We start from the raw sequence: 18,485 nt of genomic DNA, 5'->3' as shown, positions 1-18,485 counted from the left end.
GACTGCTTTATTTGTAGTAGCCTAGGGCTAGCTAGCCAAGTTCATCTTTGGGTAGGTTAAACTATTATACACAGCCACGAACTGGAACTACTCAACTAAATCACCTGTCAGGGAAAAATTCAGCAGAGGTGGCTTAATTTTCATAACTTAATTTTTTTTTTTCATGTAAAAATGCTACAACTTTATGTCTTTTATAGGGACTAAAGTAGTTCTTACTCATATAGTTCTATACCTGAATGAAAAATTCTAGTTTAAAAAGGCCTCGTCAGCTGTCCCAGCTGAACTCACAAAAGAATTTTTTGGGAGCAATATCTAAGGGAAAAGTATTCATTCATTTATTTCTTGTTGTATCCTTGGTGACTAAGTATCACTGTGGGTTGCAGATTCCATGGTTTGGGATCCTGGAATCCCAAAGTCAGGTTTCAACAAAATCTGGAGAGTTCTTTCAACCTTGTGTTTGTAGATGTCAACAGGGAACTTTGATTTAGGTGAAGGTTGTGTAAACAATGGAAATAAGAGATGGGGGATGGGTGGAGTAGTACTAAATTCATTAAAAGAGTTTAGAGTTGTAGATGCAAATTAGCACCATTCAAAACAAGACTGAGAACCTGTTTCACCCACACAGTTCCATTAACTGAATTTGCATTTCTCAGTCACAGAAATGACATTTCCACATCCCTGACATTCTAAATGAGAATTAAATGAAGCCAAAAAAATTTCCTCAGTTTGTGAAAATTACACAACACACAGTAAATTCAGACAAAGAGAAAAACTCTCTTAATACTAATAAGAACAGCCCCTAGGAAGTCACAACTTGAAGAATTTCAGCTAGATTGCATTGTATTGGAAAACAAATGCACTTGAGTTAGAAACAAGGTCAAAGTTTGAGCTACATTGATATATAGAGCAAAAAACATTTTCCCTTCATTCAAAAATTTGAACTGGAATAAACAACTGCTTTTTAGGTCTATAACCATCTGACCAGAAATATTCTAAGAAAATATCAACAGGACAACTCTGGTCAATCTAGTTTATGGAACAAAATGCATTTACAAAATACTTTTATTTGCTAACTCATATTATATTCCCAAATAGTTATAGTTGGTGGTAAAGACCACATGTTTCCTATTCCAAAGCAATAATCCATAATGTAACAACAAGTTTTAAAGAGATTTCTGTAACATTCAAATTCAATACATATTGGGATCTTTCTCCAAAATGCCAGCAAAATAATTGATGCGATAGCTATGGAAACATTTCTTGCCTTCAAGGTATATCTGTATACATTTTCTATCTTGATTCTTTTCCCAAACATGACATGGTCATATACATTGGTAATCCAGACTACAAGAAAACATATTTTAAGTAAAAATAAGTTCTAACCTGACCAAGTTCTTCATTAAGGTCTGATGTGTTAACCAGGGCTCCTTCATTAATTTCTTCATCATAAAAGTCCTTATCCCATGAAATAAAGAAGGAGCCCAAGAATTTCTGCATTTCTACTGTGACATACATGGAGACAGGAATGATAAAGTTGAACAGAACCATAAATGATAGAAAATCGGTGAACATTTTCAAAACCTGAAACAACAAAAAAAAGTTCATGCTAATTAAATGTACTTCCATTAACCACTGTAATATAAAGAACTAGTTGAGTTTCTTTTTATTTTGATGCTGAAAGGACTGTCTGGCTACACTGAAAAAACTTCCCAAAGACACTATATCATTGGTCAAACTTATTATCACAGTATGTAAAAACACCCTCAATTGTGTCGTTATTCTACAGTGAATGTATCTTTTGACTCCATACTTCTTCACTTCCTTATGTTGTGTGCTCCTCTTACCCAAAGCTAGGAATATAGAATCAAAGTTTCTATGTAGGCATTTATTATGCTCCTTGCATGATATATCATAAGCTCATACTATATTTATATGCCAGCTTCTTGCCCAATCGTTTAAAACTCTTAAGAGCTAAAAACAAGCATAGAAGCCCAAATTAAAATAAAACAAAACTCTAAAACTTTTAAACCATGTAATGGCTTAGGGTTACCATACAACCAAGAGGGAACCCAGAAACCAACAAAAGGCATCATTAATGTGAGCAGCATTTGAATCAAGGGTGGTGTGATAACAAGGTGCTAGTTAAAAAATTTAGCATAAAACAAATTACCTTCAAAGTATCCCGCTCCTTCTGGGTCTTTTGGTTATACCAAGGTTCATCATTATATGGAATATTTTGCCAAACATACTTTAGAATAGTGCATGTTGCAGCTTTGGTCAGTAAGATAGATAAATATACAATCAAGAAGAGATTAATGGACCTGAAAAATAAGACATGGATTGAAAAACCATCTAATTACTTAAGATACCAACCAGGTATAACTTAAATTATCCAGTCTTCTAAAGCTTCTCCTGCATATGATGTGTTACTACAGCACAGGCCTGTATGTATTAATGAACCTTGATTATCACTGCTGAAGTGTTACTCTGAAGTGGTAAAATAGAAAAGCCAGTCCTGACTTGTCACCAATGCTCCCCAAAGTGCAATGGAGCTTAACACACCTTTAATAAGGATCTTTAAAGTAAGTGACAGGACACACAAACACAAACACAATATTACCTATTAATTGGTAATGGTGCAAACACATTACCTTATAGAAGGAGTAGATTGTCTCTATTTCCCCTAATCCTAAAGATTTGGGGTAGAGTGTGGGAAAGCAAATGTGAAATCCTCAAGCTTAATGCAGACTCTTTTATTCTGAAAGTAGAGCTATGAAGAGAGTGTCACTGATATACTGTATATCCATGCCAACAATAGCTAGGTCCATGTCAGTGGCAAATGGCTTAAACGTACCATTTCAACATTTGCATGGAGACTAAGATCTATTGTATGTTGTAGAATTTTCTTACATATAGCAACAATAGGACCCCAAACCATTATCTAGAAGCAAAGGAAATTTATATTTAAACCAAAATCTGCCTTGAATAGCTATGTGAGCTTAGGTAAGTCACTTATCTCTGAGATTATTTCTTCAACTGTAAAGTGAACAGGCTAACAGGAATTACTCCATGCTGCTGCTTAGAGGATTACACCAAATCTACACCCTAATCCTAACCAATGGACACAAGACACTGTGGGGGTGGAATGAGGGCATGTGACAGGGGGTAGGGTAGGCCAGGGGAAGGTCAATGGGGGGAAAAAGGGAGATATATGTACTAATATCTGTAATATTTTAAACAATTAATTTACTTTCTAAAACAATGAAAAATATTTTTCTTTAAAAATAAATAAATAAAAGAGTAACATGCTAATTGACCGTACCTTCGCAATACCCACCAGGCAATTAGGAGTGAGTATACAAATTAACCAAACAAAAATGATGGTTAATTTGCATATGCAGGCACTGAGTAGCCAGGGGTGGGACGCTTGCATCCCACATCACCCCAGCTGCTCCGGGCCTCTAGGCAGCATGGGAAGGCAGAAAGGCAGCTCCAGCCAGAGTGAAGGTATTGTAGGCAGCCAGGGGAAGGCAAACCCATTCTTGCACGAATTTTCGTGCATCGGGCCTCTAGTCAGAAATACAAATCATTAAGCAGTTTCTGGGGCATAAAAAATACTCAAAATGGTAGCTGCAATGTTGTTTTTCATTATGGTTCTTATTGGAATTACTGAGAAGTAACTATTTCAGTTCTATAACAACTAAAGAAACAGCAGTGCATACTAACTTTTCAACAGCAGAACGTTTCTGAGATTTCCCTTGGTAGTTCAAAGCCATTTTGGTTTCCATCCCAGTGTAAACAGCAACTCCTAAGGAATAACAGGATAAAATGAAGACTAAGTTACAACTAACTCTTCATCCAACTGGATCTATTGATTTTTTTTTTCATCCTATAAAAGCAGAAATTTTAAACTCTCTTCTATTCACCAGTTGATATATCCTAGATAGCGTAATTTTAATTCTGTTAATTTATTTATATTTCACATTAGTTTACCATCTCATAAATTCCTAACACTTAAAAACAGGCTTAGATTAAATGACAGTTATCTGATGTTAAAATTTAACAAGCACTATTTATGGACAGGCTTATAAAGCATATTTCTAGTAGGTATGTCTTAAAAATTGCTCACCATATATCTTCTTGGTATTTTTCAGTGTAGCTCCTTTCAACAAGAGATTTTCAGGTCCCAAAGACCTAAATAAAAGATGAACACCGCTTATCCAAACAGTCCAATAAATAGCATCATCAACTTTGGGGACATATTTTGCCCATACGTCTATGTCTTGGGTTCAGAATATACCTGTCTAATTATATCACATGTTTACTCCCCAGGACAAGCTGAAAGACCCTTCCTCTAAAAGTTACTGCAGGGCACAACACAGTTAACAGCACAGGACAGGAGTAGCCAGCAACACAGAGAGATAAAGGGATGCATAGAGAAATAAAAGGATTATGAGTCATTGACAGCAAGACAAGAACAGGACAAAGCAGCAGACAGAAAGAGAAGGTAACAGATAAAACACCAAGGTGGGAAAGACACACTGACATATTTATAGAGAGGAGAGTAAACCCGCCTTTGGGAGGGGGATCTTTGGGCACTGGGCGTTTCTTTTACTTCCTTTTGAGTATGGTTAAAAGGCCAACTAGAAAAGTTGAGGTACTGCATTAAAAATAATTAGCATTCCAGGTAATTTTCCCAGGATTTTATACACTGCCTATATCTTCAATGACATTCCTTTAAATCACTCACTGTTCTCCAGGTATATTTCCAATACTCTCTGCCACTGAACAACCTATTACAATAAATATAGTGTCTAGAAGAGATTTCGGAATATCAAAGTGTCTGGAGCTCTTCAATTCTGGAAACCTTCAGCATCATTTCCAATACTATCCCTCTGCCCAGGACACACACAACTCAAAGACCCTATAACACAAGAGCTACTACCAATTACAAGGTTGGTTACTTAAGACCCATTAGTGGGATACTGGCTAGTTACTCCAGATTGATTCACTTAACTTCTCTTTATAAAAAAATATTTGGCATTTTAATCCCCCTCGAAGGACAGTTTAAAGGAATAGCAAACTAACCTCGCAACAGCCTCAAGAGTATTACTATAGATACTGATTCGCCCAACAAACCTGCAAAAGAATAGCAAATGAGTTTTTTACATATAGGCAAAATCTATATACCACAAAAATTAGAAATGGATCAAAATACAAATAATGCAAAAGAGAAGAGACTTTGAACTATGAATGTCTACTATATTTCTGAAAAAAAATTATGAAATTAACAATAAAGATAACATTTTAATCTAATTCTTAAAATAATATTATTATAAGAATGTAAACAAATATACTAAATTGGTTTTCAAGATCTTCTTAGCATTGTACATGCACATAACACCAGTCTTATTTATACATTATAAAAATAATTGGCTTCTATTATAGATTCATGTGAAGAAAGATTTCTGGTGTTAATACAACTTTTAAAACCATTATTTATTTCAGTAGTTCTTTCACTTTAGCATGCATTAGAATCATTGGAGGGCTTATTAAACTACAAATTTCTAGGTCCCATCCCCAAGTTTATGATTCAGGTGATATTTTGCATTTTCAACTAGTTCTCAGGTGATGCTGATACTGCTGGCCTGGTAACCCTTTGAGAACCATGGCATTAGTTTTAGACAGTAAACACTTCATTACCATCTTAGACATTTCCAAACTGGTCTTGAAGCTGATTTCATTACTGAGCTTGATCCAATCACTTAATATGGCTAGGTACACGGTAATCTTCTTAACAAGTGTGAATGTTTTATAATTTGCATATTTTTCCAGAAAAATGGAATGTATTATTACTGTGTTCCAAAATATGTATCTCTGGTAATTCATTCATCATATATTAATTGTGCAAGTACTATGCAAGGTGCTGGAGATACACTAATACGTAAGAAAGACATTACTTACCCTAAGACAAGTAAACAGGCAATTTAAGTATTGAATAATTACCACTAGGGGAATGAAAGTACAAGGTATTCTGGAGTCACATATCAAGGGCACTCAATCTAGTCTAGAGAATTAGCAATAAACTTCCCTGATCTAAAATTTTCCTTCAGATTTAAGGTAACTGAAAATTATGAGTTGCCCTATAAATATGCAAGGATGTATATTATTCTCTAACTCAAGCATAATCAGTCACCCCCTTTTCTCTGATTCCATGGGCCTTTTATTCATCTCTATTATTTCACTGTACTATAAGCCTAGAATTACTGTTTTATCTCTTTTGCAAACTGTGAGCTAAGGCAGGGAATAGCTATTTTGATTTGTGGTCCTAGTTCTTAATATCAGCATGGATACAGAAGGGAAAGAGGAAAGAAGGACTGGTGGGAAAGAGGGAGAGACATTGTTGTTGTAGTAGGATGGCTACTTTGTTTTCCCACCACCAATCATCTGACCCATTATGACCAACAGAACTCATTCACAAGATGGCTGGAATAGGTAATGGATGCCATCTGTAATAGAATGAAATTAATTGGCCAACTTGGAAATAAAACTTGTTACCCTACCTTCATTGTCACCATGCTCTAATAAGCCAAACTGACCAATCTTAAAATATATATATATATATATTATATTATATATATAATTGATTTTTTTACAGAGAGGAAGGGAGGGGGATAGAGAGTTAGAAATATCGATGAGAGAGAAACATAGATCAGCTGCCTCCTGAACACCCCTCACTGAGGATGTGCCTGTAACCAAGGTACTAACTAGGACATGCCCTTGACCAGGATTGAACCTGGGACACTATCCTGGGACACGAACTTGGCTCCATCCACTGAGCCAAACCAGCCAGGGCCAAACTGACCAATCTTAAAAATCAAATTCCAAATTTCTGACATTCCACTGTTAATAAGCAAAAGTACTCCAGAAAGCCTAAGTATAATAAAATATAGGACATTACACCATTTTACTACTTCTTCCATTTATCTGTTTACTGTGGACAAAAAACAGCCTATTCACAATATGCAGTTCTAATGATAGAATAGCATGACTCCATACCTCTTCTCTCTTTGATATTGGAAAACAAATGAAGTGGTTTATTTTTGTTTTAGTTAACTCTGGTTAATGAGTAAGTTTGGCAGACCGGCTTTACAGGATAAAATCATCTTAAAATTTGATGGACAGTCATGTTTACAAATAACAAAAATAAAAGAAAAACCATAAGTAAGATGCCTGGGCCCATATATTTTATCTTGGGCTGGTAGTGAACAAGGCTGAAATGATTCATTTCCATGTCAGAAGGAACAGCTCATAAAAACACAAATGAAAGAGGCTGGTAAGTGGTGGGTGTTTCTTTGCAATACTGGTGGGTAAAGATAGGCAGAGCTAACAGAGCAGTAAAATGAAAACAGGTGATATTTACTTGTAGAGGTCAGGTTGAGGCTGTTCACATTCAATCGCTGCTCGGAGGGTATCAATGGATTCAGCTGTACATAGTGCAATGGTATCACGTACTGCATAATGTGTCTAGATGAAAGCAGAAGAAAAGGCAAGAACAAAAGTGTTTTTTTCTGTAATCATCCACCCACCTGATTCCAGAAAAGGAATATGTTTTAGCAAGAAGCTTTGGCAGAATAATACAAATATTGATGCACATTTACAACTAAATAAAATTCTTTAAGTATATTACAAATAATTACTAAGCTATCCCTACCGCAAGGGGATTCAAAGTTAATGAAAAAAAAATCTTTTCTTGATATTGACAGCACAGAGAATTTCATTTGCAGCATGCATATAATTAATTGAAAATTCCATAAAAATATAATGCATTTACTTTTACTGAGACCTATTCTTTTGCTCACCAAAGTGCATAGTGATGCAAATATACACATATGAATTGAACTTAGCCCTTTTGGTCATAAGATTGCTAACATCTTGACAAAAGAAAGAAAAAAATCATTAATAGTTCCATTACACAAATATTGTAGTATAATTAATGACCTTGAAAATGCTCAAAGTGGCTACATTTCATATGAATAGCAGGGAGATGATGTGTCTTTAGAATATTCTACTAGTGTATATTATGTACTTGATTTACCCAGAACTCAAGGCAGGCTCCAGTGAACCAATTTATTTTTTTAAAAATACATTTGTATTGATTTCACAGAGGAAGGGAGAGGGAGAGATAGAGACATCAATGATGAGAGAGAACCATTGATTAGCTGCCTCCTGCATGCCCCCTACTGGGAATCAAGCTTGCAACCACAGCACATGCCTTTGATCAGAATTGAACCCCAGACCCTTCAGTCAGCAAGCCAAGCTCTATCCACTGAGCCAAACCAGCTAGGGTCCATTTATAAATCATCAAAGAAAGGCTGACACAGACTCAAAGACTGTACTACTTACCCAGAAGGAAAGCTGTTGCATGGTCTTTGGGAAATAATATGGAAGTATCTGAGCTAGATTTAAAACTATCTCCTGGCTTTGAAAAACCTATGTACTTTTATTTAATATCCTTCCTTAAAGGCAACATATAAAAGACACATCTTCATGCATTATAGAATTCTGGACAATAGCCAAGAACAGACTGTGTCAGACAGTACCAGGGAAGTAATTTATCTCCCGTTGAGCAAATTTACTTTAACAGATTTATAATTCTTCCTAGTTGCAATAGAGCAAACATTATTTGCCAAACTACACCCTGAGGTATTGTTTTAAAAACAATCAAATTATTCCAGATTACATGTCTTATATGCCAGGAATAAACATTTTTAAAGAAAATAATCATCACTTTTTAAGTACTGTAAAGAGATCTAACTGTAAAGTGAGATACTTGATATTATTTTTATAGTTATATACTTTCAGCCTATGATTAGTCTCATTTTAAAAAGCCTCAATAGCCAAAACCGGTTTGGCTCAGTGGCTAGAGCGTTGGCCTGCAGACCGAAAGGTCCCGGGTTCGATTCCGATCAAGGGCAAGTACCTTGGTTGCAGGCACATCCCCAGTAGGGGGTGTGCAAGAGGCAGCTGATCGATGCTTCTCTCTCATCGATGTTTCTAACTCTCTATCCCTCTCTCTTCCTCTATGTAAAAATTCAATAAAATATATTTTTTTAAAAGCCTCAATAAAATATTAAGTGGGGAGAAACCAAGATGGCGGCATAGGGTAGACACCCGAATGTAGCCTACCACAACAAATTTGAATTTAGAACTGGAAAACAGGGAAAACATCTCCCTGAAGCACTGGATGCCTGTCTGAGAGGAGGCTCTGCCATCTGGGAAGGAGAGAGAAGGCACGCTGAGCTTCAGGAACTGTGAAGGTGCGGTGAACTGCACGCACGAAAAGGCAACTGCCAGACTTCGCTGCTGGCTTGCTTGCGGAGTGCGGAGAGGGCGGACAGCTAACACGCGGCTGGCTTTCTGGTTTGGGAGGAAAACAGAAGCACCTTATTGCTCTAATAGACGGCCCCAGGCAGGGAGAGGCCAGACTGTCAGGCAGTGGACAGAGATCTCTGAAGGTGTGTGAAGCCAGTGGCCATTACTACAGGACTCAGAAACAAGACCCCCGTGGGGAGGGGCTGACCAAAGTTTGTCTGCACCACCCCGAGAGTCTGCCCCATCCAAGCTGAGCACAGAAGCCCTTCCAGTGGCTAGCTTTCTCATTTGCCGCAAATAGGACTCTCCTAGGGAGGAACAGACAGGAATCCAAAACTTGTCTGCCCTATACCAAAGAGGTGCGTGCGCCTGCAACCAATCTTGTGGGATTCAACAAAGCTTGTCTGTGCCACCCCGAGACTCTGCCCCATCCAAGCAGAATACAGAAACCCTCCTAGCTGAGACACTTCTGATCCACATAGCCAATTGGCTTGGAGATCAGCACTTCTCAGTGAAACCAACAACAAGCAAGGCTTAACAACAAGACTGCACACACAGCCCACAAAGGGCTACACCAAGATTGTCCACCTCAGGTAACTGGGAGGCTGACCAACTGAACCATATAGGACACCTTAGCACACAAAGCCACCCTACCAACTCAGGGAAGCTGTGAAAATGCCAAGACAAGGAAACAAATCACAAACGAAAGAAATGGAGGACAAGAAGTGACTGGATATAGAGTTCAAAAACACGTTTATAAGGTTTTTCAAGAATTTCCTAGAAAAGGCCCATAAAATAAATGAGACCTGTGAGGATATGAAAAGAATACATTGTCTGAAATAAAAAATATTATACAGAGTCCTAAAAACAAAATGGAAGATCTTAAGAATCAAGTCAAAGATTTGGAACACAAAGAGCCAGAGGACACTCCTCCACAGAAGCAAGAAGATAAGAGAATCCAGAAAGTTGAAGATAGTGTAAGGAACCTCTGGGACAATTTCAAACGAACCAACATCAGAATTATGGGACTCCCAGAAGAAGAAAGAGAGCAAAATACCGAGAACATACTAGAAGAAATAGTGACAGAAAACTTCCCCCACCTGGGGAAAGAAATAGACTTACAAGTCCAGAAAGCACACAGAACCACAAACAAAAGGAATCCAAAGAGGACCACACCAAGACACATCATAAGTAAAATTCCAAGAGCAATAGACAAAGAGAATATTAAAAGCAGCAAGAGAAAAGCAGGTAGTTACCTATAAAGGAGCACCCATACGACTGTCAGCTGATTTCTCAACAGAAACCATGCAGGCCAGACGGGAATGGCAAGAAATATTCAAGGTGATGAATAGCAAGAACCTACAGCCAAAAATACTCTACCCAGCAAAGCTATCACTCAGAATCGAAGGCCAGATAAAGAGCTTCACAAATAAAAAAAAAAGCTAAAGGAGTTCATCACAGCCAAAACAGAATTATATGAATTGCTGAAGGGGGTTCTTTAGGAAGAGGAAGAAGATAAAGATAAAAATTATGATCAACAAATACGTAACTATCAACAAGTGAAACTAAAAGCCAAAGGAATTAAAAAACCTGATGAACAATATTAACTGTGAATATAATAGAATCAGAGGTATGGAAGGGGAGTGGATTGATGATTCTCAGGTAAAAGGGGAGTGGGGGGTGCGGGAAGAGTGTGAACAAAAACTGTGCACCTATGGATGAGGACAATGGGGGGTGGGGAAAGGGCAGAGGATGGAGTGGGAACCTGATGGAGGGGAGCAATTTGGGGGGGGAGGGAAAGAGGAACATTTGTAATAATCTGAACAATAAAGATTTATTTAAAAAAATATTAAGTGGGTTATGTCAATATGAAATGCAAGCAGTTATATAAAAAATGTGGTGGTGCCCAGCTAGAGTGCCCTAGTGGTTGAGCATCAACCTATGATTCAGGAGGTCATGGTTCAATTCCCAGTCAGGGCACATGCCTGGATTGTGGGCTTGATCCCCCGTGTGGGGGGGCAGGGTGTGTAGAAGGCAGCCCATCAATGATTCTCTCTCATCATTAATGAGAGAGCATCATTAATGTTTCTATCTGTCTCTCCCTTCCTATCTATCTCTGAAATCAATAATATACACACACTGAGATTATTATGATCTCTGAATGTATAATAATCTGGCCACTCAGTGTATATCCTATATAATAAAAGGCTAATATGCAAATTGTCCCCTCGACCATGAGTTTGACCAGCAGGCCGGCCAACCACCCATGTCCCCTCTCCCTGACCAGGCTGGCCAGACCTCACCCATGCACGAATTCATGCACCAGGCCTCTAATACACACACACACACTGAGTGACCAGACATCATAATAATCCGGCCACTCAGTGTGTGTGTATATACCGTATTTTTCGGACCATAAGACGCTCCAGACCATAAGACGCACCAGTTTTTAGAGAAGGGAAATGAAGAAAAAAAGATTCTGAAACAAATAGTGTCCTAAAATATTTTATGTGCATTAAAACCCAACATCATAGTCATAAACACATGTAATCAACCCTGTAAAGTAAACAGCAGCATTTAGAACCATGTTAGAGCCGGGCAAGCACACAGAGACCACACAGAGCCGGGCAAGTAAAAAAACTTTTTTTAAAAAAGTATATGTGTAGGCTATATTTGGACCATAAGACGCAGGGACTTTTCCCCCCCACTTCTGGGGGGAAAAAAGTGCATCTTATGGTCCGAAAAATACGGTAATTTTTTTAATGTAGTGGTTTTTACTTGGACATGGATTTTCTTCACCCAATACCATCCCCATCCCCAAAGTTGAGAATTTGCTTAGAAGTTCAAGGATAACTATATAAAAGCTGTCTTCAAATACGAAATATACACAAATAAGATAAAAGATTAGGAGACAGTGGGAGGGAGTATTTACTGATGAACTATTCTGAGCTTAAAATGTGTAAGCGAGGTTTACCCTTCATTACCTTGCAATTGGATTCCCCATCAAGGCTGGCTGTAGTAACATAACAGGTTCCATCACTAGTGCAGGATGATAGAAGAATTAGATCACAGGGAAAAGTTTCATCTGCTTGTACTTCTACTACATCACCAACCTAGAATGGAAAAAAATAACAACAACAAATATAAATATTCTTAATTCAAAACAAAGCATTCGTTATATTACAAACTAAAGTCAAAAGAGTAGCAAGAGACCTCTCCTGTTCTGGGGCTTAGAGAGTATATCAGCATCCTATTCCATGTGAAAGGTGATAAAAGGATATTACTGAACATTCAGAATTCTCTTTAAGGTCATGAGGACTTGTGATGCTTTCAGATTACCCTAGTAGTAAAATTTAATCTCTAATGAATGACTTCAACACCCAGGGACCTGTTTGTTCTCTGATGTTTCTGGCATTGATGTTTGATAAGACAATGAACATTATCACTTCATGAATGAATCAAGAAAATCTACACATCTCAACTTGAGAACTTTGTGAAACCTGGGTAACCACACTTCCACTATGCATCATCCATATTTTAATATGTTTTGCCTTCAGTGTGATAACAGTGATTATTGTTGGGTGTTAATTCCTTCTTCAGTGCTCAGAAAACCTCAGTTAATTATAGGCACCTATTTTTTCCTCCATTAACATTTGAAAAAAAATTCAAATAGGTAATTTTCTAAAAATTCATATGCTATTAGAAGAATCAATTAATATGAAAATGAAAAACAATTTTCTATGTGCAAGTACCCAAGCTTAAATATAGAAAAAAGATGAGAGAAGAAATAATGAACCATTTCTACTGCAGATAATTTAATAATGTAGGGAATAAGTCATAATGGTTAAATAGGTAGGACTTCCTAACCTGACTTTATGCCCCAGCTTTGCCACTTTATAACTATATGACCTTAAGTAAATGCCCTAGATGATTGCAACTACCTTGTAGGACTGGTCTGAGCATGAAATGAGGAAAAAGGTAGTGTTTTGCAAACTCCCATCATATAGTCACCATCTGATAGGTATAAATTATAATTATTACTAATACTCTGCAACTACTTTCTTCCCAACATTTTTTGGAAAGATGTGGGAAATCACCAGTCCAGCACTTCCCAACGTTTTTCATACTGTGGCCCATACAGAAAACATTTTTATAAAGCACCCTAATGGCAGAAGATGACCCACTTATGAGGTAGTCATTATCTAGCACACCAACCAAGACACAGTGGTTGTGAAACAATGAACTAATAAATAGCACACCTGCCTCCTATTTCCTACACAATTTGGCAGATAAAGATGAGGATGTTAAGACCTACTTGGGAACAATTTTAGTTTCTTTGCCAATCTTCATCAGTTGCCAAGAGCAACAGCATCAATAATTGAACTAATTTGTAAATAGCATTTTATTTTGTTAGATCTATTCTTCTCCAATTACATAAACTTATGTAGCTTACATAAAACGACAGTTGATGCTTAAATAAACAAAAGAAAAATTAATGAAACCCTAAAGCATTTTAGAAGGAGGAAACATTCAAAGGGTTGAAGGTGATTCTCAGTGACTGAAAAATAAAAACCACAAATAGAGAATTTCTTCTACAACATTTAGGATTTGCTTAGATATTAACTATCAAGGTCCCTGTATTTGGAGTGCAAGTTGAGGCTTGGAGATATGGATATGGGCCAGATCTCAAAGGTCCTGGCAGGCCAGGTTAGTGGGTTAGGCCTCACCCTTAAGGCAAAGGGGAACTGGAAAAAGACATTTAAAGAAAGAGAACGACATGGTCCAGTTAGACAATCAACTCTAGTTCTGGTAACATTTAGCAAGTTCAAAGCCAGAAGAGAGCAGCACTGTCCCTCAACCATAAATATTAGAAAACCTACAAAATCATAATTTTTAAAATTCATCAGAGAGCTGAGGTTGCAAAGCAACCAAATGATCTGAATTTCAAAGTATGAAAAGTCCTTCTGAGGATAGATAACTGCTTCACATTTGTCAAAGCACAGGATGAAGAAATGGCCAACAAAACCTGCATAAGAAGAAAAAAAAACTAGATTTTAAACCAATTCTAAAGAGCTTGGTAGGAGCTAATAGGACATTAGAATCTGCAAGCCTGATAGAAAAGAAGAGATCTACAGGCATCTGTTGGGTACTCATGAGAAAGCAAGAGGGTAGGAGACCTAAAAGAGCTTTCTTCACTGGTACAGACATACAGGTTGTGATTAAGTGTATGTCAGAACCATGGACCCTTTTCTCATTTGAGGCAAAAGCCATCTGTGTCTAGGAGAAAGGAAAGAAACCGTCCTTGGCATATATCAGAAAAATGTCACCTCTGCTAGAGGATGTATCGATAGAAGCAAAAGCCATCTGCTATGGGGGAAGGGACAGAAAACTCACTATACTGAGGACTTAGCATTGATAAAAGGCTAAGTTTCAGCTGCCATGGGAGGTGGGGTGGGAGTATTGAGAAAGTTCCACCCTGAGATAAAGGTACATAAGGCCTGCCTATCAATGAGAGTAGAACATGAGTTCCAAGAAATCACTCTGTTCCAAACAGAAACCTTGCAGTAAATAACAAGTAATAGCAATCTACCACTGGGGGAGGAGAAAGGACAGAGAGAAAGAAGCATCCACTGTATCTGAGGGATGTAGCACCTGCAGAGGGTGGAAAAGGAGCAGTGAGAAAAACACTTTGGAGCCCCAGGCCACCCACAATGCACGAGGCAATGGCAATCCAGAACTCCAGGAATTGGAAGTCCAATGGTGTACTGAAATATCAATGGCTACAAACAAAAACCAAAGCCAGCCCAACTCCTGACTAGATTGATGCAACTCCCAACACTAATGGGCTGACAGAAGAGGCCTGCTCTGTTCAAAACATAAATACTGTTTACTTAGGACTTCAGCATTTTTTATATACAATGTCCAAAATTCAATTTAAAAAAAAATGAGACACAAAATACAAGACAAAAATAACCTATCATGAAGAGATAAAAGAGTCAACAGAGCTTGCCCCAGTAATGTTCAGATTTTAAAATTATGAATCGGGGATGTAAAAATAGCTATGATTAAGATTTTAAAGAACCTAGTGGAAAAGGTCGACAACATACATGTGCAGATGAAGAATTCGAATAGAGAGATGAAACTACAAAAAAATATAGCAAATGGGGAAATTAGAAATGAAAAACATGATATCATAAAGTTGTCCTTTAATGGGCTTCTCAGTAGACAGGATACAACAAAAATAAATAATTAGTAAATCTAAAGAAACTCTTCCAATATTTATAATGCCAAAATCCATATTCTTTCCCTTACAATATATATATATATATTTACATTTGAATTCTACAAGTTCTGTTGCTAGGCTCTCTTTGTGCTATGTGATTCCATCCAGTCTCGTGGCTTCATATGCCATCTACATGCAGATAAAATCCAAATTTCTATTTCCACTTAAAACATCTCTGAGTCTAGTCTTGACAATTCCATGTAAATATCTAATAGGTATCTCAACATTAACATGGCCAAAACTGAATTTTTAATTTCCCTTCACTCCTATCTGTCCCTAAACCTGCTCTTCTCCATTTTATTTAATCACACCAGAATTTCGTTTAATCGCATTATTTAATTCATCCAGTTGCTCAGGCCAAAACCAAGAAGGCTATCTTTATTCCTTTTTTGCTCTCTGTCGCATTCCCTACATCCAATATATCACTAGATTCTGATTTCCACTAGTTGCAGACAAGTTTCTTTACATCCCTTTGCCTCAGTTCCATCACTTATAAAGAGATAATAAAAAAAAAAAGGCATTCTTACCTCATAGGACTGTTGTGAATTAAGGATTAAATAAATTAATATAAAGTAAAAGGTAATGCCTGGCATATTAATATAATATAATAATATAATATAATATAATATAATATAATATAATATAATATAATATAATATAATATATGTGTTAACTACTATTTTTATTATCATTATTCTTACTACTATCACCCTAATATCAACTCTTACCATGTTTTGCAGTAGCCATCTAACGAATTTCCCTGATTCTTCCACTTTTATCAATCTCCAGAGTTGTCTTTTTTTTTTTTTTAAGATAGTCACTCCCTTATTTTAAAACCCTTCAAAGAATCCCCATTGTACTGCAGATATGGACCAAGTCACTCTCCAGCTCAACAATTAAATAGTTAGACACATTTAGTTTATAAATATCTCTTTACACTTACAAATGCTCCAGAAAAAGCTCAATCAAGTAATCAAATAGCACTTCACACAACAGCATCAAATTATTTAATTAAGATTATGCTTGGATGAGGTAAGCCTTAGGCAATAAAGTCTAGTGAAGGAAAGATGGAACATGGGAGTCTTTCTAAGGGAATAGGGTAACAGCAAAATCAGAAAGAGGAAATAGAAGAAAGATGAATGGGAGACTTTTACTACATGTTCTGTGAGCCACAGATTTAATTTTATGAATCATTTAGGATGCTTTGGTTCTTATGCTGAACAGTAATGCCAAGTTTCTACAACTGGTTTAGAAATTCAGATCCTAACATTCTAGTTCATCCAAGGGTTATCCTCACTGGGATATAGAGAATGGAGGGGGAAAAAAGAGTAAAAGAAAGACATTCTATGTCAAATTCAGGTAATCCTCCTATGTGGTAACCTTTGTCCCATCATCACTATAAGATGCAAGACAATTTACCTATCACTAGGGATATGGAGAACCTATATCCAGACATTCTAGGTATTTAATAAATGATTCATCAGTGGTAACACTTGATAGTCCTAAACCATTCAAAGCAGAATCTTTTGTTAAAATCATTTTTATTTTTTTATTTTTCTATTTCAGTTTACTTTCAATATTATTTTGCATTGGTTTCAGGGATATAACATAGTGGTTAGACAATCATATACTTTACAAATTCCCCCCTCCCCTAAATTTCAAGTACCCACCTGGGACCATACATTTGTCACAATTTTATTGACTATACTAGTGGCACAGTGTACTAAATTCATGCACATTAAAAGTGGGACCCAGAGTCAAGTCCCTGCCCACCCACATGCACCTCAAAATCATGTGATACCCAGACCTGGCCAGTCCCACCCTTGTCAAGCCCCACTGGGCAAGGGGTATAGCCTCAGGTCCCCTGGCCTGGCACCAGGATGGGGGCGTGGCCTGAGGTCCCTCAGATGGAGTGGGGTAGGACGTGCCCTAAGATCCCCTGTCAAGGCCCACCAGGTGGGGGACACAGCCTGAGATCCCATCAAGCCCCACTGGGTAGGGGGCATGGCCTGTGGTCAACCGTCAAGCCCCACCAGTTGGGGGGACACAGCCTCAGGTCCCCTGGACCAGCATTGGGAAGGGGGCACAGTCTCAGGTCCCCATCAAGCCTGAGTTCCCCCAACCCAGCACTTGGGGTGCACCTTGGGGTCCCCTGTCAAGCCCTGCTGGGTGGGAGGCATGGCTTGAGGACCCCTGTCAAGCCTCACCAGGCAGAGGGGCATAGCCTCAGGTCCTCCGGCTGGTGCTAGGGTGTTAGGTGTGGCCTGAAATCCCCTGTCAAGCCCCACCTGGTGGGGGGTATGGCCTGAGGTCCCCCGACCTGGTGTTGGGGCGGGGGGGGGGGTGTCAGCCTGAGATCCCCTAGCCCAGCACCAGGATGGGAAGCTTACCTTGAGGTCCCCAGTCAAGTCCCGCCAGGCAGAGGCTGTGGCCTGAGGTCCCCTGACCTGGTGCTGGGGCAAGGGGCGAGGCCTGAAGTCCCCATCAAGCCCTGCTGGTTTGGAGGCATGGCCTCAGGTCCCCCAGCCTGATGCCAGAGCAGGAGGCATGGCCTGAGGTCCCCTGTCAAGCCCCATGGGAGTGGGGGAGGGCATAGCCTCAGATCCCTGCTGATTGCTCAGTGAGGCTCCTTAAGGGAACTTGGCCTCAAGTGTGAGTGCAGACATCTTTGTGACAGAGTGATGGTCAATTAGCATATTCCCTCTTTATTAGATAGGATTCCCTATGCTGTACTTTTCATCTCCATGACTATTTTGTAACTACCAATTTGTACTTCTTAATCCCTTCACCTCTTTTACTCAGTCCCCCAATCATCCTTCCCTATGGT

The 18,485-nt window shown here is 38.2% G+C and overlaps 1 protein-coding gene across 4 annotated transcripts in view; it reads right to left on the bottom strand.

Annotated features, from left to right (window-relative positions):
* The window catches only part of ATP11C (ATPase phospholipid transporting 11C), a 186,212-nt gene that overhangs the window by 61,517 nt on the left and 106,210 nt on the right, over positions 1 to 18,485 (bottom strand). For all 4 annotated transcript variants that reach the window (XM_036443269.2, XM_045583476.1, XM_045583475.1 and 1 more), the window contains 7 exons: positions 12,360 to 12,488; positions 7,424 to 7,527; positions 5,089 to 5,139; positions 4,130 to 4,194; positions 3,727 to 3,808; positions 2,171 to 2,321; positions 1,384 to 1,581 (listed from right to left, as the gene is read on the bottom strand). In XM_036443269.2, coding sequence (XP_036299162.1) covers positions 1,384 to 1,581; positions 2,171 to 2,321; positions 3,727 to 3,808; positions 4,130 to 4,194; positions 5,089 to 5,139; positions 7,424 to 7,527; positions 12,360 to 12,488 — 780 coding nt within the window. The remainder of the gene's footprint in view (positions 1 to 1,383; positions 1,582 to 2,170; positions 2,322 to 3,726; positions 3,809 to 4,129; positions 4,195 to 5,088; positions 5,140 to 7,423; positions 7,528 to 12,359; positions 12,489 to 18,485) is intronic.

This window comes from Pipistrellus kuhlii, unplaced genomic scaffold (assembly GCF_014108245.1).
Source record: "Pipistrellus kuhlii isolate mPipKuh1 unplaced genomic scaffold, mPipKuh1.p scaffold_m20_p_19, whole genome shotgun sequence".
Taxonomy (NCBI): domain Eukaryota; kingdom Metazoa; phylum Chordata; class Mammalia; order Chiroptera; family Vespertilionidae; genus Pipistrellus; species Pipistrellus kuhlii.
The sequence above is the reverse complement of the archived record's forward strand: the minus strand, read 5'-3'. Positions and strand labels throughout refer to the sequence as shown.